Source organism: Dermacentor andersoni, chromosome 1 (genome assembly GCF_023375885.2).
Source record: "Dermacentor andersoni chromosome 1, qqDerAnde1_hic_scaffold, whole genome shotgun sequence".
NCBI lineage: Eukaryota > Metazoa > Arthropoda > Arachnida > Ixodida > Ixodidae > Dermacentor > Dermacentor andersoni.
In genome coordinates, this window is record NC_092814.1 from 134,575,668 (window position 1) to 134,594,719 (window position 19,052).

At 46.5% G+C, this 19,052-nt stretch overlaps 1 protein-coding gene across 3 annotated transcripts in view; it reads right to left on the bottom strand.

Annotated features, from left to right (window-relative positions):
* LOC126545932 (probable 4-coumarate--CoA ligase 1) overlaps nucleotides 1–19,052 on the bottom strand; it is a 91,789-nt gene that overhangs the window by 11,856 nt on the left and 60,881 nt on the right. Inside the window, exons 3-9 of one of the 3 annotated variants that reach the window (XM_072287253.1) lie at nucleotides 17,746–17,852; nucleotides 16,942–17,135; nucleotides 14,106–14,277; nucleotides 12,890–13,061; nucleotides 8,904–9,004; nucleotides 8,809–8,827; nucleotides 6,647–6,807 (exon numbers count right to left, since the gene is read on the bottom strand). In XM_072287253.1, the coding sequence (XP_072143354.1) occupies nucleotides 6,794–6,807; nucleotides 8,809–8,827; nucleotides 8,904–9,004; nucleotides 12,890–13,061; nucleotides 14,106–14,277; nucleotides 16,942–17,135; nucleotides 17,746–17,852 (779 nt within the window). In that variant the 3' untranslated portion in view covers nucleotides 6,647–6,793. Of the gene's footprint in view, nucleotides 1–6,646; nucleotides 6,808–8,808; nucleotides 8,828–8,903; nucleotides 9,005–12,889; nucleotides 13,062–14,105; nucleotides 14,278–16,941; nucleotides 17,136–17,745; nucleotides 17,853–19,052 lie in introns of those variants that run through there. The other 2 variants (XM_050193983.3, XM_072287252.1) reach the window with 2 other exon arrangements.

The following is a 19,052-nucleotide window of genomic DNA, read 5'->3' on the forward strand; positions in this document are numbered from 1 at the left end:
GCACGACATTCCAGCAACACGTGAAGGACCAGTTAATGTCGCTCCGCATTTATCACAGATAGGTGGCTCATCACCAGTCAACAGGCATGTGTCTGTGCTATACGTGTGGCCTACTCTAAGGGTGTGTTCCAATTCTGGCCAGCATCGGAGACAGTCTACGTAGACAGCTAAGAAGACAGCCGGAGACACCTTCGAGGCCATGTTATGGAACGCGTTTCAAGCCGTCCCGAAGACGTACGGGAGGTATGTGTACGAAAGGAATTACGCTTCGCGAGTATGGGAGACGCTTCTGCGACGTGACGCCACCTCGCGGCAATAAGAAAAAGTTGAGAACAAATATACATTATTTCTGTACTTTAAGTCTTTGCTCATGTAAACCTATGAAAAACACTGGTAGCTTACATTAAGGGCATAGGATAGCGTGTCTACGTTTTCTTGTGCGCAGACAACCTTCCTGTCGTCTTTACAAGCGTCCTGTTCAGCCGCTATCTTGTTCGGACAGGAAAGTAGCCTGCATCGTTCTTCACTTTGATGCCGTATTCGCGAAGCTGTCGACTTCGACGTCTTCGTGAGAATTGGAATGAGACTTAAGATGGGGGCTGTTTGCTTAGCCGTCTACTTTGCCGTCTACGGCGAGTATTGGAACACATCCATTGCCTACAGATGATTACCTTAGTTCGCCGTATTTTGGATACGGTTGCCCGTTTCCGAACTGTGGTTCAACATGCATGCAACTTAGATATTTCATTGTCCCATAAGCATTGCCAATAGTTCCTAAGGGTTTTCGTAGGAATGTTTTATGTCTATGGCAGAGACAGCTATAGAGGAGTTACTGTCGTTTGTTGCTATTGTGGTGGTTTCATCAGCGAGCATATTGCCCTCGATGCCTCTGTGTCGAGGGACACAGCTCAATGCGACATGTTGATTAGACATGTTGAACACAGGAGTCAGAAAAGGTAATTTAGTGCCAGATTTCTTATTTTATGAAATGAACTTAAGCATCTTGAAACACTTAATGAGTCAGTTTATATAATGACTTTTTCTATCTTTGTTTTCCTAATATGTAAAACAGCCGACCATAGTGCGTATGCCTCAGACGTAAAGATGCTCGTTTCAAGGTGCAGAACATCGAATTAGGAGAAAGATGGTCCGAGTGCTGCATAAGACACACCAGCTTGTAATCTTGATGTGTTAGTACAGTACTCCGGGCATGAGTACTTCGGCTGAAGTTTTAGAAAGTGCATCTTAATATGTGCTTCTGGGGCATGCTTGGTTACCTCAATAAACGATGTGTCACATTCTATGAGGTGCCACTGCCACGGTGGTAACAACTTTACTGGAGGCATGCGACGTTGTTCAAAGAGTGGTACACCCACCACATTGCTGAGGCTCCGTACACTTAACGAGAAGGGCTCTCTCGCTGCAGGTCGATTCTGAAAGAGTGCGGCACTGCTCAAATAGTGTATGGTTGAATAGGACGTATGTTCAGAGTTAGCGTTTACTCTTAGAAAATATGTGAAGCTGGAGTCCTTTGTAGATGGAGTGACCACTCGTTTGCCTCTACGTAGAGCCTTGCCACAGGACTTGTCATAAAAGCGCCTGTGGCCAAGCAGATGCCTAGGGGGTGGACGGGATCCATCATTTTTAGGGCTCTGAGCGTAGCACACTGGCACACTACTGCACCGTAGTGTCATCGTGTACGTGTAAGGCTCTTATAGAGGTTCATGGGGCATTTCCTATTACTACCCCACCTTGTGTATGGCAAAAATTTAAGAATGTTCATTGATATTAAGCATTTGTTCTTAAGATGCTTTATGAGTGGGATGAAAGTAAGCTTTGTGTCTAGTGTTATGCCTAAAAATTATATTCGGTACTTACAGGTATGCACTGTCCATGCAGTTATAAATTAGGATCAGCGATCAATCCTCTATTTCGTGTAAAAAGAATACAAGAGTATTATTCGGGTTCAGCTTAAAGCCATTTTCATCATCCCATTTAGAGACTTTGTTCAGACCAAGCTGAACCTGTCAGGTTGCCAGGTTGAGATTTATGCCAGGTTACACGACCTAAATCCTACCTGTACGTCGTCTACGTATACCGAATAAAAGATAGTACGTGGAATGGATGAATGCAAGGAATTCATCTTTACAACGAAAAACGTACAGCTAAGTACTCCACCAGCGGTCCCCGGTTTCCTGTATGAACGGTCTGGGCAGAGCAATGCCAATTCTAACTCGGAAAGTACAATTAGAGACGTAGCTTTCTATTACACTAAACATGCTTCTCTGAATACCCATCTCTGACAGGTCCCGCAATATTCCAAAGCGCCACGTCGTGTCGTAGGCCTCTTCTATGTCGAGGAATACGGACAAGAAAAACTGCTTATGAACAAAAGCGTTACGAATATTTTCCTCAATGCGTACTACATGGTTGTTTGTTGACTGGCCTTCTCTATAGGATCGAGCAGTTTGATTCGCGGAAATGTAAGCAACGGCAGTTCATTATTTTTTTCAAACAGCTTGTGCAGGCAACTTGTGAGCGCTATTCGGCGATAACTTGTCACTAAAGAAGGGTCCTGCCCCTGCTTCAGAACCGAAACGGCGATAGCTCTTTCCATATAGGTAGAATGGACCCAGCAACCCATATTCTATTAAAAAGTGAGCAGATTTCTGTGAACGTCTGCGTGGAGGTTTTTGGTCATATTATACATCAGTATATTAGGTCCCGGTGCAAAGCTCTGACTCGGCAATTGTAGGCACTTATGGCAATGCAGGCTCTTAAGTCGGCAATGGTAAAAGAGCGGTTGTAGGGTTCGACCTGTCTGCACTTACGATCTAAGGACATGAGTTATATTTGTTCTTTGCGTTTAAGGAATGACTGACTAATTCATAGAGCTAGAGACGTGCTCGAAGTGCTCCCCAAGAGCGTAAGCCTCGTCTTCCAAGCTATTTTCTTCGTCATTTACCAGAGTCAAAGAGTGGGTTGATTATCCGTTTGACCTTCTGAGCCCATTACACACTTATGTTTTCTGTGTATAGAAATCAATTCTTGAGAGAAACTTCTCTCAGCTGGCCTCTTCGCTTGTCGTCAAGTCCTTCCCCCCTGGGATTTAATCTGTTTGAATTTGATGAGATTTTCCGGATTAGGTTATCGGGACGCAGTCTGACCCATGCCTTACTTTGTCTCTTTTGAGCATATCTGCAGTCTTCATTCCAGCAAGGAACAACTGTCGTACATGAATGGCTATTTGTGTGTAGAAGGAACATTTCTGCAGCATCAGTAATAAAAGCGGTAAAATATGGCCAGGCGTCATCTATGTTAAATCACGTATAAAAACCCGTGATAAACATGTAAATTCTTTAAAATTATCCCAATCGGCAGAGGCCAGCTTTCATCGAATGACATGTGGAGGAGAGTCATGCTGCTTTATCAGGCTCAGTATTATAGGAAAATGGTCGCTCCCAAAAGGATTACGATAACATTCCATACTATGTAGGGAAAACTTGAAAATACAAGCGATAAATCGATAGATGAGTATGTATTATTATAGAGATTGTTATAGGTTGGCTCTTTCTTATTAAAGAGACATGAGCCGGTGCTAGTAAGAAAATTTTCTATGAGGGGACCTCTCGCGTCACACCGGGAATCTCCCCAAAGAATGTTCAGAGCGTTGAAATCTCCGACTAGTACATAGGGCTCTGGAAGCTGGTAAATGAGGCCATAGAAATCTGCTCTACTGAGTTTGTACTTAGGACTAATATATAAAGAGCAGACAGTAACCAGCCTATTAAAAATTGCCCGCACTGATATTGCCTGCAGAGACGTCTGTAGGGGTAAATGATGGCAAGCTACAGACGTGTCCATACTTATTGCTACATCGCCGGATGAGGCATCAGCCTCGTCACGGCCTTTGCGAAGTATGGCGTGTTGCTGGATAAAGTTTTTGTGTACAGGTTTTAAATGTGTTTCTTCAACACACCACAGTTTGGACTATTGTCGTGTAAGAGTTCTTTAAGGTCATCACGATTGCGGATAAGACCCCTCACATTCCCCTGTAGAAATGGTGTGTCCATTTTGAGAAAGCTTTATGTTGTGTGTTCAAGAAATGAGAATGAAAATTATCTCCAGAGCCCTTTCTGGGCTCTGTGATGCGGGGTTTCTCTCTTTTGGCGCCGTACTGAGACTCACGCCGTTCCTTCGGCGCTAGCTGTGCCGTCTAAATAGGAGTGGTGTCCATCGCCCCTGGCGGAGCGCTGGACACCCGCTCATTAGAGCGGTGGGGTCATCTTGAAGGCCTCGTCTCAAGAGAGGAAACCCTGGACGCCACCAGCTCAGAGGTTGATGGTTCCTTTTTCTGGGGTGGCGGAGCAGCGCTGGCTGCAGCCACCGAGGGGATGGATGCCGTCACCGCAGGCTCACTGCGCATGCGCCTGACAGCCGCCGGGCGCCGTTCTAGGGCTGCCTCCTGACGCGCCACTACGGCAAAGCTGCTCTTTGGTAGGTATGAAACCCGCCTTCGTGCTTCCTTAAAAGAACTTTTTTCTTTCAGTTTGATCGTTACGATTTCTTCTTTCTTCCAGGACGGGCAGGACCGCGAGTATGCGACATGTTCGCCATCCCAATTAACACAGTGTGGAGTGTTTTCACACGTTTTGGATGAGTGTTCACGGGAGCTACATTTAGCACCTGTATGTTGGCCTCGGCAGTTCTGTGAACTGTGGCAGAATCGCTGGCACTGGAAGCATCGCAAATGATTTGGGAAATATGACGTGACCCGGATCTTGACGTACCTGCCTCAATATTTTCTGGCAGTACACTTGAGCCAAAAGTAAGGAGTAGATGCTTGGTTTTTATCTCCTTCGCCTCCCGCCTAATCTTAATTCTTTTAACGTTAATGAAATTCTGTTCGCTTCAGCCTTCTAATAATTCAGTTTGTCAGTTCCGTCAAGTCCTCATCGGAGACAACACCACTGGAGGTGCTCAGGGTACGGTGCGGTGATAGTGTCACTGGAATGTCCCCGAATGATAGCAGGTTAGGGAGCTTGTCATGTTTCCTATCTCGGAATTCCAAAAGGAGGTCACCGCTTGTCATCTTCGTTACTTTATAGCCTGCACCTAGAGCTTCAGTCAGACATTTTGAAACGACGAATGGTGAGATCGTCGTCACAGTCTTTTCTCGTTGATCGGAATGGATCACATGAAACAGCTGAAAGTTGCGCACTTAGTTGCTGAAAACGGAAAAACTTCTTCGGTGGGCCTTCGTTTCCCAGGGCGATCAGGAAGTTTTGGGAAAGAACTGTCCATAAGTGTAATTACAAATTTCAGCAGTACCGCCAGCAATCCACAGTGGAGCCCAAAAAGTGGACGCCGCAGGACTTGTAGTAAAGAGACCCTGCGAACGCCAACTGCACTTTTCTGCTATAAAAATATTGTACAACCAAGGTTAACCCTTGCTGCCTGGAAAAACGGAAGTAAAAGAAGCAGAAGAGAAGTCAGGAAAGATTTAAAATAAGAGAGAAAGAGGAAGATTGGAGAGGAGGACAGGAAAAGGCAATTACCGATTTCCCCCGGGTGGGTCAGTCCGGGGGTCTACGTGAAGCGGAGGCCAAAGAAGTGTGTTGCCTCCGCCGGAACGGGGGGGGGGGGGGTGCAAAGGTCCAAACTCTCATCATCGGCTCAGCACCCAGGACCCCTTTCTTCCCAGACACGGCTAAGCCGCGCACGGTTAAGTGCGGGAGGCTCCCACTGTCGTGTGCTCGGGTCCATCTGTCGCAAGACACCAAACGCCTGCTGACGCAGACGCGCCTGCGGGGGACTGCCATGTAATGCTCATGTCGTTTGTAATGCGCTCTTGAGCGATTTTCATAGGTGCGCAACCAGCTATGAGGAACAGCGGACGCTCTACTCACACGCTCTGTGCGTCTTTACGCCTCCAGAACGCCTTCATGCTCTGACTCTCCGCGAGCAGAAGTGGATGCCGCAAGAACTTTTTTTTTATCCGCATTGTTCAATTGATAATCATGGCTCCAGCGATCTCTCAGGAACCTCTATCTTTTTTGTCCCCCTTACCAGTGCGGAGTAGCCAACCAGGCTCAGCATGGTTAACCTCCCTGCCTTCTTTTCATCTCTCCCGCGCTTTCTGCCTCATGCCACCAAATAGCCTAGAAACACTGCTGGATATTATACCACTGCGTGAGCAATTGTCTGCAAGTCTGCGCTCAGTCGCAGAATAACCGCGAAAAAATGAGATCAAGCAAACCAGTCGATATTTTTCGAGCGCATTGACCCACTAGTACCAACGCCCTCTTGGACCGACCCTCTAGCTTTCGCACATATACAGGTCAGCAAAATAGACGAAACTCTCTTAGACAGACTCACAAAAAAATCTTTCTTTTTTTGTTTGAAGCTCACTCGGGCTCAGGTTCACCAAAATTATGCTATTTATTACTGCATTGAGTTCAGTTTTATTTTCTACAAGCAATTCTACTGAACAATACTAACGCGCGCGTAACCACGATGACCGGAATCCGAGTCCACAAGCCGACTCTACCCGCTCTTTTCGAGTTTATGTAAAGCCGCTAATAACAGTAAATTGCACCAGATTGGGAAAAATTCACGCGTTCAAAAAAAAAAAAAAAAAAAAGAATACCATGAAACAGAACCTGTTTTAATGAAGCCATCTTCGTCGTACAGGTTTCTTGTCGCCTCTGGCTTGTTGAGGTAGCCGAGACAACAATATGGGCCTTTCACACAGATTTCGCCGTGCTCGCGAGGTCCAAGCTTATCGCGAGTTTCAACGTCGACGACCTAAGATCGAATGACCAGTATGAGCTGAATTGCACAGCGTATGACGTGATAACAAAAAACAAATAAACAAACACCGACAACAAAAAAGCACAGATTCACGGAAGGAAGGTAAAGCTAAACAAAATAAAAAACATTACATTATGGGGTTTTACGGGCCAAAACCACGATCGCGTATCTACAATTGCTAGTAGGTACAGCGGGGCGTGGCACTTGCGGAGACGCCAGACGTTTGCGCGCATGCGCGAGTAAAAGCGGGTAGAGAGAGGAAATGTGGGGACCTTTGCTCCTTGAATATATGACTCTGCCCAGGCACTACGGAGGAGTTTCTTAGCGAGTGTTGTATGCGTCTGTCCCTATAGGCGTGCCGGTAGAAGTCGCGGGACGCGGTAGTGCTGAACTTAGCGGTGCAAGTTGGCGGCTGGACATAATTATATTTATTAAATCGCGTTTTTTACTAATTGAAAGAATGTGTAATTATTTCGCATTATTGGCTGCGCCTCCAGGACACCAAAGCGGCAACGGGAACGCCAAAGCTAGAACCCGGACTGGTCCGTGGGTTGGGGCTCGCCGAGGCCTGCGCGTGACAGGGGTGTATAAGATCGGCTGTCCGCAATACCTTGCCCCTTCAGTCACAGCGATCACCCCATGGGGCGTCCGTGCCCACTGCCTCACCGCGTGGGCCGCCAGCGGCGGAGCGACCGCACTTCGCAATGCCGGCATGTCTAGGGGACAAACGCATACAACACGCGCTAAGAAACCTCCGTAGTGCCTAGGCAAAGTCACATATTCAAGGTGCAAAGGCCCCAGATTTTCTCTCTCGCATCCGCTCTTACTCGCGCCTGCGCAGAAACGTCGAGCGCTGCGAGAAACGCCACGCCCCGGGATTCGAACCTGTGACCTCATGCTTAGCAGCCCAACACCATAACCACTAAGCAACCACGTGAGCCAGACGTGAGCATTGAATAGAAAGCAGCCAGTGTGTGAGTGAGTGAGTGAGTGAGTGAGTGAGTGAGTGTGAGTGAGTAAGTGAGAGTGAGAGTGAGTGAGTGTGAGAGTGAGTGAGTGTGAGAGTGAGAGTGAGTGAGTGTGAGAGTGAGTGAGTGTGAGAGTGAGTGTGAGAGTGAGTGTGAGAGTGAGTGTGAGTGTGAGAGTGAGTGTGAGAGTGAGTGTGAGAGTGAGTGTGAGAGTGAGAGTGAGTGTGAGAGTGAGTGTGAGAGTGAGTGAGGGAGAGTGAGTGAGTGAGAGTGAGTGAGAGAGAGTGAGTGAGAGAGAGTGTGTGAGAGTGAGTGAGTGAGAGAGAGTGTGTGAGCGAGTGTGAGAGCGAGAGTGAGAGCGAGAGTGAGAGCGAGAGTGAGAGCGAGAGTGAGAGCGAGTGTGAGAGCGAGAGCGAGTGTGAGAGTGTGTGTGAGAGTGTGTGTGAGAGTGTGAGTGAGTGAGAGTGTGAGTGAGTGTGAGAGTGTGTGTGAGTGTGAGAGTGTGTGTGAGAGTGAGAGTGTGTGTGAGTGAGAGTGTGTGAGAGTGAGAGTGTGTGAGAGTGAGAGTGTGTGTGAGAGTGAGAGTGAGAGTGTGAGTGAGAGTGTGAGAGTGTGTGTGACAGTGTGACAGTGCGTGTGAGAGTGTGTGTGAGAGTGTGAGCGTGTGTGAGAGTGTGTGAGTGAGTGAGTGAGTGATTGTGCGCGCTTTTAATTTCGACCCCCCGGGGCTCTTGAACAGGCACCCAAAATCTGCCCCCCCACTAGAACGCAGCAGCTGCAAGCTCATTAATGTAGCAGGAACTGCTTATAATGACTTAATATGCAACTCAAGGTTAGCTTTCCGGCACCGTAAAATCTAATCCTTGCTATTGACCGAGGTCCTGACCTGTTACACAACACTGTCAGTACTCTCGAGTGCAGCAGCAACAACAAAAAAAAAAAAACTGCGGTGTGGCCAAAGACTTCACGACGAGCGCGCAATGCGCGATAGGAAAGGCCTTCGCGGGTAGCGTTCACGCAGACTCACATGTCCAGCTCGACAGATGCTACAAGAAAGATGCGCAGAGCGTCAGTGAAATTCTGCAGAGGCGAGAACCAAGGCTGAAATAATTTCTAACTTACCTTTATGTGCGTCATTGGAAAGGGCTTTCCAACGCTCTCGTAGTCATCTATGCCGGCTGGGGTAACCGTGACTCCGCCACACGTTTCGCTCATGCCGAAAACTTTAAAGAGAAAAAAAAATAGCAGACTAATTATCATACCAATGAAGAACCACTATGCTCCACTCACATTAAACTTGAAGGGGACGGAACATTAGTTGTGATTAAAAAGAAAGGCTTATGAGACAGCCAGCTCCGTTGAAAAGTCTTACTAAAAAAATTAATAACGTAATCTCAATAAAGATGAGTTCCCAATGGTTTTAAGATATTGTACACATTCTTTTACCCAGAAATTAACTGATATTAAATGTGCGATGCTCAAGTAACAAAGGCAACATGCGTTTCACAGAAACTATTACGTGAATCTCAACTTGCCTGCAATGTACATTTCATTCATCCACAGGATAGTTGACTGTGGATCCGCAGTAGACTGCACATTTCTTCATTTTTTTTTAAAATCTTACACAATGTACCACATGATCTCTTATCGTTTAAATTGTGACATATATTTGTCTTGTTGAAAAAGTTCTCATTGTATGCATGCAATTTGTTAGAATTAGCTAAGGCAACAATAATGAAAAAACAAAGAGTCAAATTTCAATGCGCCCAACACACGCAATCACAAGGTACAAGCACACAAATGGTGCCACTATACGACGGTTAATAAGCGACAGCCGGATCCAGTACTGTTTGTAGCCCGTTACGCCGCTTCCCCAGCGCTGTCAGGAGCTCCTGAAGGTCCTGTTCTCAGCCCACGTGCTACTTTACAGCGAAGCTGTATACACCTCTGCCCCCCCCCCCCCCCCCCCCCCCCAGTCCATTTGTCGTGTCCGCGGGTAACAACTCAACCAATAAAAGCGGGAGGCGTGCGCCACTGGGTTTCTTGCAGCACTCCCAGATGGCACTTGCCCTCGCGCAACCGCGGCAGCCGCGGCGCTGCTCATGCCGGGGACCGAAAAAAAGAAAAAGAAGCAGGAAGCTCGCCTTCCCGCACAGCGTTTGCCACAAACATTTCCCGGTAAAGTCTACGACTGCATAAGCTTCCCGGCAACTGTAGTATAAGCAGCACGAAGTGACGTAACTACACTTTCATATGTAAAAGAACAACCTGCCTCGCAACTGGTTTGATTGGTGTTCTGAATTGTTATGGGAAAGCTCACGAACACTTAGGATTCTCGAAGACCTGCGTGAACACGATCCGCGGCGACGGGAACAGCAACGCCAATATGCACAACAGCGTCTTACTCAGCTAGGCTAGCAAGGACGCAGCGGTTCCTGCCCAATGCAAACCACGTACACTTAGATCGCCTCAAGAACAGCGCGAATACGATGATCAATGAAAGGAACAGCAACGTCAATATGCACAACGGCGTCGAACTCAGGCTAGCTAGGACGCACGCAGCAGGTTCCTGCCCAATGTAAGCCACGTACAGTTAGATCGCCTCAAGAGCAGCGCCAATACAATGAGCGATGAAAGGAACAGCAACATCAATATGTACAACGGCGTCGAACTCGGGCAGCGGTTCCTGCCCAATGGAAGCCACGCACAGTTAGGTCACCTCAAGAGCAGCGCGAATACGATGAGCGACGAAAGGAACAGCAACGTCAATATACACAACGACGTCTTACTCAGAGTAGCAAGGAAGCAGCGGTTCCTGCCCAATGCAAGCCACGTACACTTACATCGCCTCAAGAACAGCGCGAATACTATGAGCGATGAAAGGAACAGCAACGTCAATATGCAAAACGGCGTCGAACTCAGCCTAGCTAGGACGCAGTGCTTCCTGCCCAACGGAAGCCACGCACAGTTTGATCCCCTCAAGAGCAGCGCGAATACAATGATCGATGAAAGGAACAGCAACGTCAATATGCACAACGGCGTCGAGCTCCGGCTACCTAGGACGCAGCGGTTCCAGCTCAAAGAAAGTCACACACATTTAGGTCGCCTCAAGAGCAGCGCGAATACGATGAGCGACGAAAGGAACAGCAACGCCAATATGCACAACGGCGTCGAACGCAGCCTATCTAGTACGCAGTGGTTCCTGCCCGAAGAAGGCCACACACATTTAGGTCGCCTTAAGAGCAGCGCGAATACGGTGAGCGACGAAAGGAACAGCAACGCCAATATGCAAAACAGCGTCGTACTCAGGCTAGCAAGGATGCAGCGGTTCCTGCCCAATACAAGCCACGCACAGTTAGGTCGCCTCGTGAGCTGCGCGAATACGAAGATTGGCTCCAGCCGAATATCACCTACGGATGCTGTACCTCACTTATGCCTGCTTTATAAAAATTTATATCATGATGTACTCCGCGACTTGCTTCTGTTTAGCCAAAGATTAAAATCGTAGGTCGGTATTCCCAAAATATTCTTACGCAAGAACTGTTAGAAAGAACATATGTCAGCCAATAGCCATGTTGAACGTCCGGACAATGGTTTTATGAACAGACCAATTTCTTACGGCACAAATCCATCAGGCCATTCTTTTTCCACTAACACTTAACGAATGAAACGGCCTTACCGAGTCACTGGTTTACATTATTGATAACAAGTTGTTTATATTACGTTTAACTTCTAACTTTAGCAGCGGAGGATAAACTAGCCTGAATACTTGAATGTTGCTATTTTTCCGTTATTTTTTTCTCTTGCCACCTTACAAAAATTTCTGACATGTTATTGACCGTATTATATTCTACCGTGCATGTGTTCATTTGCTGCTTGTGATTAATGTTGGTACCACTCCCATTTGTAACAGTCGCTTTGGGTCCTGAGGGTAAAGCAAGTAAATCAACGAGCCGGCTATCGTTCACGCGGCCATTAATCATTTGCATCAGGTGGTCATTTTGTGTGTTTATGGATATTTTATTGTGCATACTGATTCAGTACTAAAAAATAAGCCAGTTGTGGTGAACTTTCATCCAACGCTGTGCACAGCAAGTACAGATGCTGTCGAGCTTGATGTGACTATTAGAACTGCGCTCGTCTTATCCTCCAGAGAACGTCCGACTTTGACATCGAGTTCGCTGCTGTTCTCGGAAGCCAATGTAAAGTAGTTCTCGAGTGAAGTTAATGATTGCAACAGGTGAGTACAATCTACGCTTTGTGCGATGTTAAGGAAAATTATCACCAGAGAAGCAAAGATGATTTATTTTGAATTACTTAACTAGTTCAGTACCCGCTTGGGGATGGCTTTGACACTAATGCCTACCACTTTTCATTGAAGAGCCTCTCTGTGTATGACGTAATAGTTCTGCGGAAGCTCGCAAGGTGGAGAGAAGTAATTAAGGGAAAATGAAACCCGCAGGGGTTTCCTTTGTAGCAATAGCTACGATTGGGTGGATGTCTCATTTTCCCTTAATTAGCCTCTCTGTGTAGCATGGCAACATTTCATGCTTTTTAGGCAAAGGAAACACTACTGCATTTTTTACGAGCCAAAAGGAGAAAAATAAAATTAACCGTGGAAACGTACCTTGAGTCGCGCTGCAAATTAATCAGTGTCGAAAGAAATCCTGTTTATGTAAATAGTTTCGCTAGTTTTCAGGACATTGCATGTCTATAGCAAGCAAATGAATAGAAGAAGAAAGTATTGCGACACAGGTGCGCGTTCTGTTTTTGATATAAACATATTTTAGGACTAAAAAAACGTTATTCATCTATCTTAGAAACTGAAGCCAAACCAAACTGAATTACTGTGATACGTTAAACCAACTTGATTTTCAATAGTACTGGCCATTGATCAATAGACAGCAAGAAAAATAAGGAAACAAGCTGCATAGAAAGGCCGCCATTCGTGGAACGAACTATTAATAATTGCGTGCTGTTTAAAGCCTTTCAAAGCAATGCAAACTGCTTTTAACATGGACACAATGCACTTCAGAAGCGACATTGACAGTTACGGCAGTATAACAGCGAACTAGCAACTGAGTGGCGAGTAACCTAATTGAACCTACCATGGCGGAAAGCTTTCAACTTGAACTTGTCAATAATGCCTTGCGCCACTATGGCCGGAGTGGTCGAGCCGCCAATTAGCAACTTGCTCATGCTGCTCACGTCGTAGTTGTCGATGCACTCGCACTGCACCAACTTCTGCGCAAATGTCGGGAACTGCAGCATCACTGTAGCCTGCAAGTGAACAAAAAAGAGAAAGAAAGGCTCTTAAATACACAGCTGAAGAATCGCCATGGAACCATTTCCGAAAGGCTACTTAATTCCAACGGATTGGGAATAAAACAAACAGCGGGACAAAGGACGAGCGAGTAAAGGGAACAAGACAGAGCCCTGTCCTGTGCTCTGTTTGTTTTATTCTAATAATGAACCAACCAGCCCTTTTGAACACACTGCTAACGTCCAATGGATTCGTTGACGGACATGCGTGATCAACTGTTTCTGAGCAGCCTTCCTCTGTTGCTCCCCCACCCCTTCCCCCGCGTAGAGGAGCAGACTAGAGGCGCTTCACTCAGGCGGACCTCTCCATCTTTCTACCATTAAAGTTCCCGATACGTGGCAGTTTCGCGCAGTTCGATTTCTTACTCGATTTTCTTTAGAGTAGCCATTCGGCATGTGCCACTGTGACAAGAAACGCATAGAATTCTTAAATGCACCTAGATGTGAAACTTGCGCGACGGAAGAGCCAGCCACAGTGTACCATCGCTATGGACATGTCCTAGCTTATCCTCACTGCCTTGCTGGGCTACAGCACTCAGTCTTACACCAAACGACTAAATAACAGGCTTCTGAATAGGCTTCCAAGAAGAAGCCTATTAAGAAGAGAAACAATTAACCTAATCTAGGAACCTCTCCGGAAAAGCCACTCGGGTCACCTTTTATTATATGCACTTTTCTTTTTCAATTAATAAACGTCTTTATGTCTCTCTCCCTAGATAGGCGTCATACTTCTCGCCATTCTTCCTTCGACAAGCACCATACACCGCCTTCGTGACATTGCTGCGTATACGTCTCACACTGTGCGTGCGCCAGGTTCGGTGTTTGCGTTTAGGCAGAGCTTTTTAATGGTGTACTGCATAGAACTTTGCACGAGCTTGCGCGCTTCATCGTTCGCATCACCGTTAGTTGTGTAGGATTTAATACATACCGCTTCACATTGATTCTAACATACGCGTTGGATTGGCATAATTTTTTTATTAGTCTACCATTTCGGCCACCAACCTTGTGCTTTTCGATGGCCTTGAGGACAGACACAGGGCCAGAGGGCACCATGACGATTAAAGTGGCGCCAACCTCGAAACAACTGCCGTAGAGCCAGAGGCCGGATACGTGAGTGAAAGGGGCAGTGCCAAGCATCCTATCATTGGCTGTGAGAAGGCGCACTCCTTCGTCTCTGAAAAAGAAATCGAAACACCATATGGCACCATGCTCTTTCATACTGCATTACTGTTTTGTATTGTCAGTCTGCACTACAGTTTCTCCCCAACGCGGACCTGATCTGCTATGAGTGGGGGAGTTGCCGCGGGACCGTCGTCGGACACCCCTTCCCACGCGCCGACGAAGACGCAAGAGAAAGGCTACCCGGTCGTACTGCGCGTGTCGGCTCCGAGTTCTACGAAGCCCCTCTGATGTCGGCTCCGGACCGTGCACCTGTGTGTGTGTGTGCGCGCGTGTGTGTGTAAACCGTCCCGCGGAGAGGCGGCGTGTTTACGATGACTGGACGAACGTTTCCGCCACCTTGGAATCGGGGGAGGACCGAGTGTTTATAAACGGCTGTTGTGCGGATGCTCACGACACTTTTTCTTAAGCAGTCATGTTAGAGTGAGACACGCTATCAAGCAGTCGTGTTAGACTGACGTACTTTCTCTCGCAGTCACGCTAGACTGATGAACTGCATGTAAATACTGTAAATAAACCCATATTCCTCATTCTCGATGAGAAGCAGTACTTCCCTTCATCGACGTCCTCAGCGTGGATAAGTTGGACGACGGCATGGGCCAGCTACCTTCGAATTCATGCCGGACTCCAATCTTGACAACGGATCACGAGCGATGGGGTTGAGCCCCCAATCATAACAGTGGGCAGTGCACACATTCATTGTCCTGCTAGTTGAGCACGCGCCAAGCTCCTTGGAGAAAAATTCTGATTTCATTTTGTCGGAGAGATGGTTCAGATATAGTGTATTCTTTTCCGTAACATTCTCAGCGTGCCATCTGGACCAACCCGCAGCAGCAGGATACATCTACGCGCACTTACGACTAGCGCGATCTTCACATGCCGTGTCTACCCGACAGGTGTGATCGTATAGCACTGTATTCGTACGAACGTTGTCTATACGAAACACTGATTGGGTGAAATTAAGCGGACGGGATCGTCACTGTAGACTGCGTGCAATATACGAGGGGACATAGCCCTCTTAATTACCAACGGTAACCGCTTCGCTCAACGAAGGACCGTGCTAATCACCTCCGAGCTCACACCTTCAGCTACGAAATGACAGACCATGGACTAGTCCTACCTGTGGGACCCGCACTGCGGGACGTTGTTCTCAACGAGGTACTTTAATTCTGCGTGTTCAGTTATGCATGTGCACAGCCGGTCTGAAGCGAGTGACTAGACGCCAGACGTGCGCTCCGACCGGCCGTGGTGTGTGTGTGTTAAGTGTCGTATGTCTGGTGTATCATTGCATTTATTATTGCATTCGCCTGGAGTTGAAGGGTAGCATGTTAAACTCACCACCAGGCAAGTCGCTATAGTTTTCATTAAAAACCCTCCTCTCTATCTCTCTGTTGGCCATCTCCCTAAGAGGATGGTAGTTCCCCAATTCCGTTCCTAATATCGAGCCAACAAGCCCAAACTGCTGTTCTAGTTTGCTCCCATTTCCCCCCAAATGCTAGAGCTTGGACTGATTGCTTGACATAGCTGAAAAAGAAAAAAACAACAACAACAAAAAACGAAAAAAAAAACGGCGTGTTAATAAAACTTACAAAGGACATGCTAACTATGTAAGTCATGACTCATGACTAATTACGAAATCACAATGGCATGTAATGAGTTTTGTCGTTAAGAAACAATATGTGTAAGTCGAAAGTTTGAGTGGCTTATAACGCAAGCTTCAGAACACTCGACAAGGACTTAAACTACGGTCACTTGAATGCCAAGGACGCGCTGGTTCCACGTTCAAGAAATTTGACCCATTCCTCATTTTCCCCAGTTTTTACAGATTGTATATGCCTGTATGTTTACAGCTTCTGTACGGTGTTTCGCATATGCTATGAAGTGTTTTGCAATGTTTATAATGCAGCATTAGATTAAATAACTTATGCGCTTTTGGAAAATGGTAATATTTCTCTCGCTCTCGCACGCACACACGGGGAGAAATAGAGAAGAGAGGTACATCCAGCCACATAACATGATTCTTGTTGGGACAGCGGTTGTATGCTGTGTTACAACTGGTATTCGATACTTAGTCGAAGAAACTGGAAACAACAGAACACAAGGAGCACCTAGATTTCCCCTTGTGCCTTTCAATTCTCTTCTAGGTCATATCATAGTGCAGGTCGCCATCCCGGCAGCTTTGAGGCCATCAGGTGGCACACGAGTGTTTTTTGGCCAGTTACCGACTATTAAGATCACGTACTTCGTGACGCCCATGGTTAACCGAATGTTGACGGTTCAATTCAAACTTGCTCTGCGGCAATGAACTTCCACTCGTCTTCGCATTTTTTTTTCCATTTAGGGCCGTGCAGCGCCCTTGTCTGCACTGGTACACAAGGGTGCCGCAGCTAGATTAATGCCTTCCATTTTTTTCAGTTTTTACTCTGCGGTATGCTGTACTCTCGATAGGTCTCCTATGATTAGAATATGCGATAAGCAAATTTTCTAACGCGGGCATTTATTCTGTTTGGTTTCTTCCCCACTCTGCGGCCGCATATTGAATACAGTGTTCTTGGCGTCATCGTCAAGAAAAGATTTCATTTTCTTTCTTTCCACGGCGCAGGTTGCAACCAAAAATAAGCAAGCCGCATCAGATCCGCAAGCGAAAAGGCACGCTTACCCAGACGCAAGGAGCTGAGCGATGAAATTTCGGTGCGACACCATGACACCTTTTGGCAGTCCCGTCGTGCCGCTCGAATACATGATCGCCAGCACACCTCGGGGGTCAATGCCAGCAGCCGAATAGCCACTAGATGATCCCTTGAGCTCCGAGAAGCGGACCATGCCTTCGTACTGACCTAACGTTACCAGCGTCTGCACAATGGTTAAGACACGACGGCAAAGTGTTGGGAAATCGTTGAAGGGAAGTGTGCACGCCGGCCAATTTCTGTAAGAGCAAGCACGCAAGGCCATGAAGCTTAATTAGCGAAATTAGTTGATGAATCAGCGTATGGTTGATTCTGGCGCTGAACAAAATGTAGGTTGACAAGTGACTACAACTTTTTTGCCAAGAACCTATCCCGTTCCTGACAGCTACTTTGTTTTACACTGAGGACTTCAGTAAGACATCCACCCCTTCAAATTTCTGATGATTCACTATACTAGAATACCGGGGGAAATTGCTATAGAAATGTTCATGGTCAGTTGGGCTTCACATCCACAAGATTGGCACCAAGAGCTTTCCTTTTTTAAAATTTCAGAATGAAACGTTATGCTTTAAAGGGCGTGCCCTTTAAACTGTAAAATGGTTTCGATCTATTTACAGTTTCTTACGTCGCTTGTTCAGCTCACAAAGCTGTGCAGCGCTGAAGCAAAACCAACGAATATACTGCGGCTAGTAGATTACAGAAAATGTAGACTAAACAGTTTTGACTACGTGTAAAGCGTGTCTTTCATCTTAACAAAAGGAAGAAAAAAGAAAAACCTTGACTGTCGGCACATCTTCACAGGCAGCCTTTGTCTTTTCCGCATTTGCGTCATCACAAAAGACGAGTGTGGGGCCAGAGTCCGCGAACTGGTACTGCACTTCGCCTGTATAGGGAAGAAAAAATGGTAATGGTAATGTAAAAAAAGGTAATGGTAAAACGGTGCCGCGCACTACCGTGCTAACGTATTGAAATATTTCAATACTACTACAAGAAAACATGTAGATGGTCACATAAAAGAGAAAGAAAAGCAGGATAGCAAGTTTCTCCTGAAAGCAACCCCAAATATTAGAAGGCTGAATGTCCAACAAGAATGGTATGTCCATCGTGTCGCGTGACCGGCGATACGAAATGTCCAATCACGACTGAATGTCTAACGAAACAGAATGTCCAACTACAAAAGCGAATGCTTCGGTCTTAGACTGGTTGGAGTACGCATAATCCGGAAGCACTCGTTCACACGCAAATCGAGCAGTCAGTGCAAGCCACAGAGACGCCTCTGCCAGGTTTCGAGGTTGCGCAGGTATACTAAGTGTGAACAACGTGTAATTATTTAGTATACTTTGGCCACGCCTCCAGAACGCTGATATTTGGTGGCGACTCCAGGACAATGGGCTGGGAGAATATTCGGGTATTTGTACAGGAAAAACATTGATTCACAGCGGAGGAAAAGAACCAGGAAGCTTAACAGAAAGCACGTGAATAGTATAGTAAGTAACATGGCAACAAAGAACGTCAATTGCAAAGTCAGAAAGGTGGAGACAATCTCATGGGTGGTGCGAACAGAAAATAAACCTGCTATGAGTAACTGCCCTTCTCGCATGTTGTGATGTTTGTGGCGCACGGACGTGTCTTGCCAGGGCTCCGTTGCGGCGACGAAAACATAAGTTTTTTTTCTGCATCCTTTGAGCTTGCTTCTGTTTATTTGCTGATTTTTCAGCCTCTAAATGGTAATTGGCTAGTTTTCTTTTGTCCCTTTCTTCGTGTGCGCGGGTGTGTCTCGCGTATATTTGGTTTTGCAGGATAGTCAGAGCGTCCTTTCGCGCCACGTGCTTCAACACGTGCAACCGTGTCAGACGTTTAGTCTTTGTAGCCTTTAACTAGAAGTTTGGAAGTGTCAAGACTATTAGATATTAGTCGTTTTAGTGTGTGCGTGCGCGTTTGCATTGGTATGGAATGTTGCTTTGGTAGGACCGTGAGAGCGTGGCTGCGTGTTTGAACACGTACGAACACGTATCACATTTCAAGTATGTGCGACATTTATTGCTTCTAAAACATTGGTGATGATTATTTTGCGGGATTTTAA